General features: G+C 47.4%; 1 protein-coding gene and 1 long non-coding RNA gene across 2 annotated transcripts in view; both read right to left on the bottom strand.

Moving 5' to 3' along the window:
• Positions 1-12,037, bottom strand: part of adcy9a (adenylate cyclase 9a) — a 49,990-nt gene extending 37,953 nt beyond the window's left edge. The window contains exon 1 of the mRNA XM_011480969.4: positions 9,633-12,037. Coding sequence (XP_011479271.1) covers positions 9,633-11,472 — 1,840 coding nt within the window. The 5' untranslated portion in view covers positions 11,473-12,037. The remainder of the gene's footprint in view (positions 1-9,632) is intronic.
• A 34-nt stretch (positions 12,038-12,071) lies between these two features.
• LOC144992766 (uncharacterized) lies at positions 12,072-13,201 on the bottom strand. Its single transcript, XR_013656883.1, has 2 exons — positions 12,294-13,201; positions 12,072-12,220 (listed from the first exon to the last, which is right to left on the bottom strand). It is a non-coding gene; the product is annotated as an uncharacterized LOC144992766 (long non-coding RNA).
• Between the last annotated feature and the right edge of the window lie 1,758 nt (positions 13,202-14,959).

A 14,959-nucleotide genomic window follows, 5' to 3' on the forward strand; every position in this document is an offset into this window, starting at 1 on the left:
CGTACGCCACTTCTGACGCAAATCCTACGCAAAGTTTTACAAATGAGGCCCCAGGTCCCTGTAAGATTTGTGAATTTCCCAAAAATGGTCCTGAGGGGAAAAAGAACACACAACTAAAGAAAGTTCAAGCGTTTAGACACCTTGAACACGTGCACAGAGGGCCTGCAGAGCAAACACAAAGGCTATGAAGGAACAATTCAGCCAATCAACAGCAGAGGAAGAATGAACAGAGAGGAAGTCCTGCTGAGTCTTCACATTCCACACAAACACTCAAAGATTGCACACAGCAGCTCATCAGAGAGCCGCCGTCATGTGACCACGCGGCGTCCGCCGACACTCCCAGCATTCGCCTTCAGATGCGTCACTGAGAAGCTCAAACCGTTGAAGCAAATCATCATTCATCCATTCATCTTCTTCCGTTTGTTCCCTTTCAGGGTCACGGGGCTGCTGGAGCCTATCTCGGCCACTTATGGGCGAAGGCGGGGCACACTCCAGACAGATCGCCAGTCGGTGGAAGTTGATCTACGATCTTTTAACCCGAGACATAAGAAAATTTCTGCAGGCGTCTGCTGGTTTCCCTCTGAATAAGGATTCTACCGCTGTTCCGTGCGCTGGACTTTACCAGGAATACCTCGCATGGATAAAAAGCCGATTCCAGAGCTTCGTCACAGTAGTCTGGTTTACACGAACATGTGAGAGTTTTTTTAAACGTGCACAATTACAGTTTTAAACCCCTCAGACACAGACGTGCTTTAACCTCAGCTTTGTGGACTTATGACTATGGAAAAAAACCAACACATTAGTCCTACCTGTGGTTCTGTATGAGGGAGGAACATGTTTTTTGTGAGTGATGAATACATGATATCCACTGAAAATGCTGGATGTTGTGATTTTCACCTGTTGGTTACCTGACACGCCCCGAGAATATTTAATGGGGTCGGTACAGGTAGAAGGAAGGTGGAAGACGCTGCGACAGCTTCTATTGGGATGACTGGACTGAGGCCGATACAAACATGTCAGCAATGAGCGCTTGGGTTGGACATTCACACTGACTCTATGAGCACACGGCTGGAAAAAAAAGAGAGGAAAAGAAACTTGGGATGTAAGTAAATTAAATTTATATCCAGAAAAAGATCTACAAGAGGTGTGTTTTTCTGTTTTGGATTGTTATTTGATTCTGTTAACACATTATTGGAAAAACCCAAATAACAAACATGATTCAAAATAAAGTAGTGTTTGTTACAGAATGAATGTCTGCAACTAAGATCAGATTTCTGAAAATGTACTGAGGCTCGTCTGCCAAACTGACTAACAAGCTCACGAAGAACCAAGAGCCTTGCTTCCACTGAGTGGTATGGTCCGGTTCGGTTCAGAATGGTCCAGCCCATTCCGGTGAGCATTTCAACTTAAAGTTGGACCGTCCTGGTCCATGCGGGGTGAAGCTGACAGCAACAACAATGGAGGTCGTCCAGCAGCTCCTTTGGTTTTGGTTCTTCGTATCTACAAAACATTTCATGTCGTTAGACAGAAGATGGCGAGCGGCGTCGAGGAAAATAATGGGTCCCATTTATAATGGAAACGCTCAAAATACCGGACTGGACCGGACCGGACTGGACCGGACTGGTCCGGACCACTCAGTGGAAATGAGGCTAAAGATGATTTGCAGAACGGGTTCATTCAGAGGACAGACAAACCACGTTCCCCAAACTTCTGGTAGGACACAATTTATCTTGGAAATTTTTATTTTTGCACAAAGGAAATTAAATGTGGGTTGCACGGTGGTGCAGTGGTTAGCACTCACAGTGAAAAGGTCCTGGTTCAAATCCCAGCTGGTACCCTTCTGTGTGGAGTTTGTATCTTCTCCCTACGGTTTCCTTCCACAGACCAAGATCCTGCTTTCAGAAGTTCACTGGTGACTGACTGTAAGTTGTCTGTGTGAGGCCCAGCAATAGACTCATGACCAGTTCAAGGTGACACCCCCCCATCCTAAAAGCTGGGATAGGCTCCAGCAACCCGTGTGTTAGAGGTTATTTTTTTAGGTTTCCAGCCTGTAAATGTCTTAGGCAGCCGCCTCTGGGTGCACATACCACCAGAGGCATATTCGTCCTATGAATTCAAACCACTGATTTTAAAAACAGAAGTGGCAAACAAATCTTCTTTCTTTGAGTATTTCTTCAATCTGAACCTCCCGTTTCTCTTTTTTGTTGTTTAGAAGAAGAAAATGTTGGTTAAAAATAACGAATGTTGGGTTTTCCTTCATACACGCTCAGAAATTTTCCTCTGCTCCGTAATGTCTTCCCTGTCTTCTGTCATCTCACATCTCAACCGCCTGTCCCCCCCCAATTTCCAGCAACATCTGCAGACCCCTCCCTGTACGACTGGGCGGTTTTCTCCCTTGATGTTGGTGGGGTATGAGAACAAAGCCCAACAGTAGCAGAAGGCTCCATATTTGGACATGCGGATGGAACCAATGGCCGTTACGCCTTTAAATGCCCTCCCATTTCTATACCCTCTCTCTCTCTCTTCCTTCCTGGTTCCAGCTTCTTGAACCACTTTTAGATTCCAAACTCCTTTTTGGCGAGTCAGCATGTGTTCATCTCAAAACCTTCGTCGCAGCAAAGTGTTCAGAGGGTCTGCATGTGAAACGGCTCCCAGATGAAGCCCTTTTATTGCAGATCTACCCCGTCTTTGCTTCGGCGACAGTGTGGAGGACGTTGGCGGCGACAGTGACGCACTCGGGCCGTGGCGGCGTCATTCTGACAGAACACACACAGGTGATAAAAGACCTTTTCATGGTTGCGCTCACAGTCAGTGGAGTTTCCCCCAAAGGGGACGCTGCTCAGTGACGGACCACCGGTCTCCTTACAAAAAGGAACGGCGACAACAATCTACCTAACAGAAGTCCAAAAAGCCCTTTTATGGCCCTTTCTACTCCAAAATGCACGTCGTTTTACTTATCAGGGCATTGTAAACGTTTGGACCACCTTTGACAAAATAAAGCTTCAGGTAAACAACGACTAAATTTAAAGTTTTGTTTTAAGATAAAAACAGTCGTGGCTAAAATGCAAAGTATGGAAAAGAGTGGAAAGTCACTCGTGCAAAAAAGAGTTTGAGGCAATACCTCAAAGTAAACGTTTTCAAGTGCGTAATGTCGTACATCATGAAGGTAAACGGGGCTGTTCCTGCAGAAAGGCGGCTTTCATTCCATGGACACTACCGTAGGTGATGCAGATGTGCCTGTGTGATGAGCTCTCTGCTCTAAACCCCAGCAGACCTCAGGATGCATCCCAGTTCTTACCAGAACACGTGTTTTCATGCAACACAGAGACACACTTCTACTGAGGAAAAGGGCTGATCACTTCTGCAGGTGAGAAATCAAATAAAACATAAAGGTTGTTGAAAAACTGATGCAGCTGGACGGGTTGGACCACAATCCTTCAGTGTAGAGCGTCAAAGCATGCTACTCTTTAACATGATGATGTCTATGATGGAAACGTCTTACCCGTATGATGGGAATGGAACCACAAGCCAGATCAGATTCAACTTTACAGACCGAAGCTAGGCTGCTTATTTTTTGTTAAGGCGGAAATGACAGTCCTTTTTAACACCTTTGTGCAGATTTGTCTTTAGGATACTGATGTGAACTTTAGCAATTCCCTTAAACTGCAATTAGTTACCTGCTTTTTGTTTGCTCTGAAGGCCGTGTCCCACAGCCACTACGTGCATTATGTACGTCTCGCACAGATGTAAACTGGTCATACGTGAGTCTACGTGGACAAAGTGAGAAAAGTTGTGGTCTTTTTGTAAAATTTTCACAGATTTATCAGGAATGAACCACGTTAAAACCATAAAAGAAGTACAAATAAACCACTCAAAGAACATCATAGTAGTAGGTTTAAAGGTTGTCATGACATCCTTTAAACCTATTCTATGATGGAATCTACATGGATGAATGACAGTCTTCATAGACACACGCAAAGAACACGTAAATCAACGTGGAACATTAACCGTGTGTGATTATTGTGCCTTTTATAAAATTCCTTAGTGATTTGTCATTTACGACATTTGAACGTGATATGTGCGCCGTTTACGCCATATAAATGTTATACATCTGTGGTTCATGCAGGAAAAGTCTGTGCTGTTCACGTGACACGTGCACGCTCCTGAAGCTCACCTGGAGATGCAGCCGCTCCTCTACGACCCAAAAACCCACAGCACCCATGCAGGTGAAACAGTCCAGGTGCATGTGACCAAAGCATCATGGGGATAAGGATCAACTCTGCCTGTCATGTTATATATTCTAGGATTTGATGTGAAAAAGGCATAAGCTAAATCTTTTCAATAGGTCTACACTTTGTGAGTCTATATCTTGAGGCTATTGATAGAAGGGCAGACTAATGTGGGAGGCGGGAAGAGTCGTCTGGTAAGATTCCCATGAAAAGGAGAAGACAGGAAGTCTTCCTGAAAAGACGAGGAGAACAGAGAAAGACCTTTTCTACCTGCAGTCGTTTGTAGCTGACAGTTCATTATGGAAGCAAAGCAAAGTGTTGAAGCATGAAGCGTTTTGGTTTTTTCACACTTTTCCTTCATGTTTGGTCGTTCATTTGTCATTGGTTAAGGAGTTTACAGTCCTGTTGTCTCTGTTCTGACTCCTTCTGTGCTGTAAAGGGAGAAATGTTGGGAGAACTTTCCAGTTACGGAACAGAGAAAATATGAGGTTTTCTTCCATCATTTATATTCTATTTGACATTAAACTAGTTTAGAAAACATCCAAATGTTTTCAAAGACAGATATTGAAGTTTAAAATGTAAATGTCTGGTGTGTTTTTTATGAAGAATGAAAACCCTTTGGGATTGATGTTGTTTTTAATGTGGATGTAATGTCTCTGTGAAGGGAGACTATATGAACGCTCATGTACATAAAGAGGTGGAAACACGGGGGGGGGGGGGGGGGGGGCATGGCTGGGCGGGGCATGGCGTCCTTATCACCAGCAAACACACACATGAACACGACTGACTTGGGACATTCTCTAGCAAAGTGACAAACTTCTAACAACGTCTGCATGAAGAACAGGCAGCTGATTGGATGGGAGTGAAGAACAGATGGTCGGCGGACGTTACCAGAGAGACAGGAAAAAAGACGTGTGGACGGATAGAAAAGGCGCCACAGAACAAAAAGTAGAGGATATGATAAACACAGAAGACAGATTAACACTTATCAGAGTTGTTGACCCTCTGACACAATTAGACGCAACTTCTATACTTCTGCTGTACAAAATCTGCAGAACACAATGACAAAACACTTCAACCATGGAAGCTACATTTGATTTAACAGCTTTGAAGTCACTTTTCTGCACGCTATTCTTCTTTTAAAGGACTTTTGGCCGCCTGCTGCTGCTCGCTGGTTTGACGGCTACATTTCTGCAGAAATCCATCTAGCCACCTCACACTCCATTTTCACCCAAAGCCTTGGTCAGCCACATGCACGGGTCAACCCCCGTACAGGTGCTGCTGGTTTTTTGGGTGCCGGCACAGAAAGCAAACGTGCTCCGGATCCCGGCATTGCAGCTCGCTGTGCCCGGCGGAGCGACCGCGGCCTGGCGCCCTGTCCAGGCTTCGCCCAACACTAGCGGGGACTCTGCAGCTCCAGCGGGTTAAGAGTTGTTGGTCACGTGACTCCTTTAATTTGGAAAAAGTGTTTCCATTGACGTTTGCAGAAATATGTCCATTTCTTTACACCTCACCTCCTTTAAACACAAAAACTGTGCTCACAATTTAAGTGTTTCCATGAGGTGAATGAATTATTACAAATCCAATTTGCACAATTTCATAGTCAATGGAAACACAGCGTTCAAGAGAAAGAGGTGAGGAAAGAGGCGGGGACCCACAATAACATCACTCCTGTCTGGCGACAGTCATCGCCATAGATACGATGACTCAGAGCGACTTGGACCAATCGCTGGTTTCAACATGGCGGCGCCCGTATCGGGAACGATGGTGACGCAAGAGCAGAAGGTGAGACATTTCTATGGGTGACGTGACCCCTCACCTTATCCAGTGGTTCAAACCATTTACTGTAAACGAGAACTGAAGTGGGGGAGGGAGGGAATGAGTGGGTGAAACTGTCTACTGTGTACTTCCAACCAAATAAGGTCAACTCAGCCGCCTTACTTTATGATTTGGCGCCGCCATGTTGTAAGCGAGCGGCGATCGGTCTGAATCATTGTTTCTATGACAACCACTCTAACCAATCATGAGGGAGCTTGTTGGAAGGCCACACCCCCTACCCCTTGAGAGTGGCTACATGAAATTTGGTTGTGGATGTGGGGGCCAGAAGGCTGCACTTCCTTTTATTGAGGCATCTGATTGGTCAGTCTATAACTTGAACTACAGAAAAAAACATCATGAAAAAAAAGAATGATCAAAAATAGATCAAGAATGATTCTTCTGGCCAATAGATTGAGTAATATCTGTTTATTTCTATATAGACGTCTATGGGATTTCGGCTTCTTGGAGCCACTTCCTGTTTGGAACGCCAAGCGGAAGGAGTCACTCAGTCCAGTCCTCATCTACAGTCAATGGTTGCGATGAACGTCAGTGTAACTACCTTTTTTCTTTTCTTGGCTAAAAATGATTTGGATTTTGGATCAGCTCACTTCCTGCAGCGTAATCCTAATTCATGTCCATGGGAGTGCAGCGACTAATGTGTGCTAAACCACAATCCAGTTCTTCTACAGCAGCACAGCGACAGATATTAATGGCCTCAGCGCACAAAGCGCCAAGCATGCCAGCCGAGGTGACTCATCGGGCCTGCTGGGGGTCTGTGGCGAAGCTGTGATTGGGGAGATCACAGAGGCTGGGTCACATGACAAACCACAAGCACAGACAGGTGAAAGTCTATCAATGAATGCCAGGGAAAGAATCAGTGGGAAACAAACCAAACAAGAACCAGCAGGAACCAGCAGGAACCCCGGGAGGCTTTCAAAACTATGTTTTGATGAACTGAGATGACCCCCGTCAGACAGGAAAACTGATGTTCATTCGAATGTGGAACATCTGAGGCAGCTTAAAATAAAACCACTGAGGAGGACACAAAGACATCACAATGACATCGGTTTGTGTACAGAAACAAAAGGAGATAATCTCCGCAGGAAAAACCGAAAAAATGACACACCAAGCAGGCGTCATTTGGGGCAAATAAAGATCTCTATTGATTTAACAAGTCTCCCCATATCAAATGAAGCTTTTCAGTCCTCTTCACACAGCAATAGTTACACAACTCCATGGTTGTGACAAACCAAAGCAGATGGCCGTGTTTCTGTAATAGCGACCACTTCTCCTCGATAAGCAGAGTCGTCTTCCTCTGCTCAGCTGGAGCAGACGCGTCAGCGCCGTCTCCTTCTCCAGGCAGGAAATCGGTTTCAGTGGGAAACTCCACGCTATTCGCTCGTCCCTCCTCTCTCCTTCAACAAAAGCTGCTTGTCAATATCTTACTGTGTCACTGTTCGCCAGGCTGGAAATAGACGGTAATGGTACCAATCAGAGCCGAGTGTGAATGCACTCTGTCATAGGGTCTGACAATAGAACAGACAGTCTCTTCTCACAGGCGACCTAAGATTAGACGGTCCGCCAGGAATTCCCTGTTGGAGGGATCAGTGGGCTGACTGCAAATCTCTTTGCTTCTTTTCTGTATTTTTGCTCGGACAAAATACACAACAGGTCAAGATTTATGGTGCAGGTCCACCGTCCTGTCAGATGCTTAAGTCTAGAGTTGATCTAATCAGCAGTAAAACACTTCATTTTACTGGATAAACTACAGTTTCCCCCTAAAAGGAAATGTCCATTTCTAGCACCATGTTGACTGTTTAAAGACCCACTCCTATAAAAAAATGGTGTTTTTTAATATTCTTGTGGCATTTTTCAGATGGAGGACAAAGAAAATTAAGATTAAAGTTGCATTTCTGAGTATTTCTTTGTTCAGATGGTTGAGAATCAGAAGACGACGAGAAAAATGCCGTTAAACAAAACTAGCAGTCACACAAATTGATCAGTTATGGCTTTAGGCCGTGTCACACAGCCACTACGTACATTTTCTGCATATTGAACGGATGAAAATTAGTCATACGTGGAAAAAGCGAGAAAAGGTGAAATGTTCACAGATGTATCAGGAATGAACCGCATTTAAACCACAGAAGTAGGAATAAACCACGCAAAGAACATGTAAACCAACGTAGAGCATGAACCATGTGATTATTCTGCTGATTATCTGTAATTCATTAGTGATTCGTGTGTCGGTTACATAATTTAAACGGGATCTGTGCGCCGTATACGTGATCTAAACGTTCTACATCTGTGATTCATGCGTGAAAAGTCTGTTAGACAAACGTGGAACAGTCGTGGAAAGGACACACATTTGTGTATGCATCTCACAAAAATCACACACAATTGTGTAGAATTTATGTAACAATTACAAATAAACTTGGTAAACTGTGTAATTTTCAACCGACCAAAGGTTTTATATCAGCTCCAAACCGAATTCACGTAAAGACCTGACGGTTGACAGACGTCTGCACACATCGATAAACGCAAGGAACACGTATGAATGACCCAGATCACGCATGGATCACCAGAGACCAACATTTCATCCGTGGGAAATGCATGTAGTGGCTGTGTGACACGGCCTGTAGCCTGAGCAAACTTCAGGGTCCATCTGTCTGTCAGGATGGAGTTAGAAAAGGAAACACAGCAGAAGTTTCACACAGACGTTGATCCTTTAGCAAACTGTCATGGATCCGTCCGCTCTCGCCTCCAATTACTTTTCCTGCAGGTGGCGGGCACTACACGACGACGAAGCGCCGCTTTAATCCAGTGAAAGCATTAATCTGACTCACAACAGTAAATCCTCCTAACATCAACCGTCCACGCAACCACAACAAGACCCAAACACCCGCCAGAACACCACAGGTACCGGCTGAAGCAGAACCGGAGGCGGGTCTCTGCTGCCAGACTGGTCCTGAGCCAAAGAACCAAACGCAGTGGTTCTGTCAGGTAATTCCATCATTTACACCACATTTCAATAAATGTTATGCACGTTGGGACATTTTTCTGAGGCGAGGATTTCAGATTCATTTGCTGTATTTGAAGATTAAAGATTTCTAATCTCACCAGCATGAGCTTCAGTCACAACGCGTTTGGAGCTGAAGCCCTGAAACGTCTCATTCACAAAACGCTTCGCTGTGTTTGCTTTATTTAAATATTATATGCTCCAACAAATAAATGCAATGATGTCAGGTTCCCAGCCCCTAAATGTAAAGAAGGGCTAAAGGAGGTAGAACCGTCTTCCTGGTCATGTCTGAGCTCTGATTGGACTGGAAAACAGTTTGAACAGGAGCAGCTGCTCAGATGACCTCACTCCGTCAGGATGACCACGTGCTAAGGTGGAGCGGTTCACGTCTTCATTAAGCCTCCCCTTCCTTCAGTCCACCTTCCCACCTTTCATAATGCAGGTTATCGCAAACGCCCTGAACTCTGGCGATAAGCCTGCTAGTCAAATACAGCTAGCATCCTTATCTTTTGAAAGTAATCAAGCAATTGGCAAGCTTTGAACAGTGCTGAGTGTTTGCTGCCACTCACCCTTGAGTTTCTCCATCACGCTCTGCCCAGCTCTCTCTGCCACACGTCCGTCCTCCATCAGGTAACGGTCGTCCAAGAAGTGCGACGTGGCCTCCGACAGGTGCACCTTGCCCGCCACACCCAGCTGCTCCATTAGGTTGGCGAGATTGACATCGTTTGACCACACGTCAAATTTGAAGCGCTTCATGCCCAGTATGCCACACAGGACTGTGCCAGTATGGACTCCCACGCGCATGTCGACCGTCTCGCACGTCTCCTGACAGAACTGCTCGATGGCCTGGATCATGCCCAAGCCCATCTCCACGCAGCAGTAGGCGTGGTCCGGCCGGGGCTCCGGGCAGCCCGCCACGCAGTAGTAGCAGTCTCCCAGAGTGCTGATCTTCTCGCAGCAGGTTATTTCACAGAGCCTATCGAATCGTCCAAACAGGTCGTTGAGGAGGCCCACCAGAGCGTGAGCCGACTTGTTGGCAGACATTTTGGTGAAGCCCACAATGTCTGCAAAGAGGATGCTGACGGGCTTCATGCACTTCATGTTGAACGGTCTGAATATGATCTGTGCGCGGGGGATGGAGGTCTTCTTCTGCTTGTGGTTGTTGTGTGGGTTATTCCTGGAGCTCACGCCACTCTGAGCTTGCGAAGCTCCACCCCCTCCAGCACCAGCCACCGCCACGGCCGAGGCAGAGCAGGCACCCGAGGAATACCGCTTCCCAGAATTCTCCCCGCCACCCTCATCGTCGCCCTGCTTCATCAGCTCGTCTGCGACTCGTCTGGGCATGACGGAGTGGATCATGCGCTCCTTCAGGGCCTTCTCCACCTCCAGCTCTTTGCCGTGCATGATGGCCTGGCCCACTTTCAGGAAGGTGCTACGGGAACGCACCTCCGACATGATGAACAGATGGATGCCGATGGCGTGAGCGCACAGGTGAAGTAGACCTTTGGCTGGGCCCAGCCAGCGGAGTGTGTCGTTTTCCCAGTCAGAGGCCACTGACTCCAACCCCTGTCCCGTGTCACCAGAACCGCTCTGGAGCAACGGCAGCCACCCCAGGGCTTCGAACAGGATGGAATAAAGGAGGCCGAGCAACACTGAGGCGTACAGACGGACATGAAGGACGCTGTACAACAGCAGCAGGACCTCCATGCACAGGGAGAAGGTCCCAACGGGGGAGATGCAGGGAACGCTGCTCCCGGACACATGGGAGAGATTCCCGCCATTTGGCCATTCCAGCCGACTGTAACCAGCAGTCTGTATTTGTGGGGCTAAGGTGATGGCAAAGGTGATGGCTATGAGGAGCAGGGAGGTCTGGTTGTAGAGCCACACGTACGGCCGGGTGAACGTGAACAAAAAGAGGAGCATCAGTAAGGCCAGAAAGGAGGCAGTGGGGGCAATGAAGGTGGCGGGACAGCAGCGGTCACTGTAGACCCCAAAGTACACCCCCCAGAGTCCGGACGCCACCGCCAGGTACAAGAGAACATAACGGAACCTGCGCTGCTTTTGAGAGAAGCACCTCTCCTGACAGGCCTCCTCCAGGACGGGGGAGTCGAACTTGGGGTCCCAACACTGAGCGGCAGAGCGTTCAAAGAGCGGGGGCACCTTCACGCGCGCCCTGGGGGTCATGGCGGGCCTGGAGTCAGCTGAGCTGCAGCTGGAAGAGATGCTGAGTTTGTGGAGGTCGGGGTTGACCTTATGGGGAGCCCCCCCTCCGTCAGCAGCTCTCGGCGGCGTTCGTCTTTGTGGCGCGCTGTTGGAGATGCGCACGGTGACGGCGCCGTCCCCGCAGGAGTCGCAGTTCACCTGCGTGCCGTGCATGAGAAGCTGCCGGTGCTGCTGGAGAGAGGCCATGTTGGCGGGCGTGACGCGGATTCCAGCAGTTGGCGGTCAGGCAACTAGACGGGATGCGCGGGCGCCATGCGTGCACGTGCGAGGAGGATGAGGAGATGAAGACCAAACGGACAGCCTATTAGAGTCGCCCTGCGTGGATGGAGAGCACGGCGCAGAGTACGCGCGCGCGCTAGCCGGTGCTGTCACGCACACGACGCACGGGTCCAGCTGTTTGAGCCCCCACCATCATCCAATCTGGAGTTTGCGTCAGCGACCACCCCTCCCTCCTGTTGCAGTAAAACGTTCGCTGCCCCCCCCCCCCCCCTCACCTGCTCAGCGATGCAGCGACTTTTCTTTACGAAGTTGGACGCCGCGCGGCTGGAAATGAGCTCATCTGCACGCGCGCAACATGTCGATGAGGCTGGAGTTACAAAGTTTGGTGGAGAAGAAACGTGTGCGCGTCCATGCGGACTGAAGGTGTGAACGGATGTGCGCGGCTCCGCGCTGCAGGAGGTGCTCGGTCCTGGAGCGGGATTTGTTTGGGACAAACCTCAAAGGATCAGATCAGCAGATTAACGACTTTCTCATCATTAGAGCTCAAATCAACAAAGGTGCATGAGTGGGGGAGGGGGGGTATTTATTGAGTTAATTAAAATGTGAATGTCCTGTAATTAAAACGTCTTCAGCTCCCACTCCTACCGCTCCAGCTCGTGGATCGGTGCGTAATTCCCGCTGCATGATGTTCTCAGCTCACATCTCTTCCTCCTGCCTTCGAAAAAAAATGTAAACAGAGTTATTTTTGAGTCCAGCCCACGACCCAAACCACCAGAGGCCTGACAGACCGGCCTATTCCCACGGATGCAGCCCCGTCCTTTCCTGAACTCCCTCCCCGGATCTCCTCCGTTAAGCCCCCTTCAGCTCTCCGCACAGAGGGGCTCGGCTGCTGGAGGAGTGCGCTGTTCAGCCACGCGTGATCCCGAAAGAGCTGAGGGAATTTTCCACCCACAACTTTACGGTGGGCTTACCTCGGGAGAGCCTACAACTTGTTGCGCGCGTGCAGGCGGCGGCTCCCGGGTGCAGCTCCAGCAGCGGCTCGGCCGCTCTAGAAATGCTGAGGATCCAAAAGTCTTGCAGCGCCTGGGGGTTCGAGCGCGCGTCTTTAGGGTCTCTGCGCCGCAGTTGATCCGCTCCGCGCTAACTGTTGCGGCTCAGATCCACGCCAAACTTGTGCAAAGCGTCAGCGGAAGCCGCGCTCTGCAACAGCTCCCAAACTTTGGAGTCCTTTTTCCATCTTTCCAAGGCCGTGTTTCCTGCGTAATGAGGAGCGTTCGGAGGCTCTGCTCATTTGGAGATAAGGCTGGATTTCCTCCCCTCACATTCCCGCACAGCAAAGACGGAGACGAGCCCCCCTCCCGGAGCCCCTCCGCGGGATTATCCTCTGATCTCAGACCGTTCCCCGCGTCTGGAGAGTTCCTGCTGGCGTGCGGGAGTCACAGCAGCGGCACATCGCGCGCAGAGCTGCGTTCCCTTCCGTCTGGCGCTGGTTGCCACCCTTTTCCCCCTGAAGGAGCTGTGTCTGTGACGAAGCAGGGCAGGCGGTGAGACTGAAGTCTAAGCCCGGAGAGTCCCGCCGCCGCTGCCGCCGCGCTGGCTGCGTGATCCTCCCGGTGCGGGGACTGCCACCATGTTCATGGTGGACGGCTCGGAAAATCCGTTCCCAGCTGTTGTGACGGTCAGTCGGTGAATGTCTGAGCCGCCGGTAAAACCCGACGCAGTGGAGGTGAGACGGTACTTCCGGTCCGCTCCACATAAGGTTTGAACCCCCGCCCCCAGCTCCAATGTGTTTATCACATGCAAACATTTACTGCGCATGTCTATGAATTCAGTCCTGTTAGACAAGTCTGACATCAAATCCAAAACATTTAGACTTCACTGAAGCCTCCTGGGTTTCATAATCCAGATGATTTATGGAGTTTCCTATAAAAACACACAAACCGCTTTTTCTAATTGTAATTTAGTGCAGCAACCAAAACGACACAAACAAGTGATGACAACAGTCAGAGGGAGTTTCTGACAGAATACTGTTTGTTTGTTTGTTTGTTTGTTTGTTTGTTTGTTTGTTTGTTTGTTTAAGACAGGGACAGCATATATGAATAGAACATTTTAAAATGCAAATATAGAAGATTGTATCCTCTTTGGCTCATTTCCGTCTCATTTCAGGGGGAAAAGTCCATTTATTACAGGCCACAGACGCAAACATTTGTTTTGCATCAGGGCTGTGGAAAAGGACCAAGCTGCACCGAAAACAATGTCCAGACATAAATACGTTTACAGCAAATATAGACATGTAATTATTGATGGGTGTGTGCAGGTGATATACCTGCACACATTTATGAATATGAATCATGTGGGGAAGCATTTGGACGTGTTGCTCTCAGTCAAATGCTGTGATTTATCTACATGTGTGTATGACATCATCGTGCAATAACATTCGGTTTGGTTTTATAGACAGACACAAACATTTAATTTGGACATTTTTGGTCGTCTTCTGAAAAATTGACTTTAATCTTTTCTGTCAATTCTTTTAAAAGTGGAAAATAGACGTATCTGCTTTTTGTCTCTATTTTATTTTATTTTTTCATTTTCGTTCTTACTTTGAGTCTTATTGCTGTTTTAATGCATTTGGACTGTTGACTCAGTTCTAGCTTTGTATTTTTTGGAGGTGCTGTGTAATTTGTGATTTACAGTGTCTGTTTGTTTGTTTTCCATAACTTGCAAAAGACTCAGTTTCTTTATGTTGGATCAGTCTAATTCAATTTGTCCAAACAACTAAATTCCCTAATGTTAAAATATAAAATCTCCTAGAATTAGCCTGTATTTTCTTCTAAACAACAGTGCTGATTTTCTTTTCTTTTTTTATAAAAAGCTATGCCATGTTGGTGTTTCATCTTTTCAGGTCGGCTATCATCTGGTCATTGACTGAGGTTCTCTTAATTTGAAGGTGAGCTTTTACTTCCGGTGCTTTTGGTGCTTTTGGTTAACTTGACATTTGGAGGTTATTTTTCCTTAGACTGTTACCTGTTTACCTGTAAATCACTGTTTCAGTTTGTATTTGAATATTTATAGCCTCTAGAGCAGATAGTGAGGCAGGAAATTCCCACGTCAGAATAATTCCCTTTGTTCATCCGGGAACAGAAGTGAGTGTAAACAAAGTGAAGATCTCTGTCGGTCACTTTTCTACACTAAATTCAGTTTTTCCCATCCACAGAGTTTGTTTCTTTTTTTAATGCGGCTCTCCAAATCCACATTTAGCACCAAAAAGGAAAGTAAGGTGGCTTCGACGAAGCGACCTGTCTGCTGTCAACGACTAACCAGGTGTTGTGCAGGTAAACATTTGCAAAATCTTAAGTGATTTTTACTTTGTTTTGTCCAATTATGTAATAAAAATAATCTTTAGTTGGGAAACAGCTCAGACTTGTTCAATATTCATGAAGGAATGAAAACGTTT

This window comes from Oryzias latipes, chromosome 1, assembly GCF_053564925.1.
Source record: "Oryzias latipes strain Hd-rR chromosome 1, Olatipes_Hd-rR_3.1".
NCBI classification, from domain to species: domain Eukaryota; kingdom Metazoa; phylum Chordata; class Actinopteri; order Beloniformes; family Adrianichthyidae; genus Oryzias; species Oryzias latipes.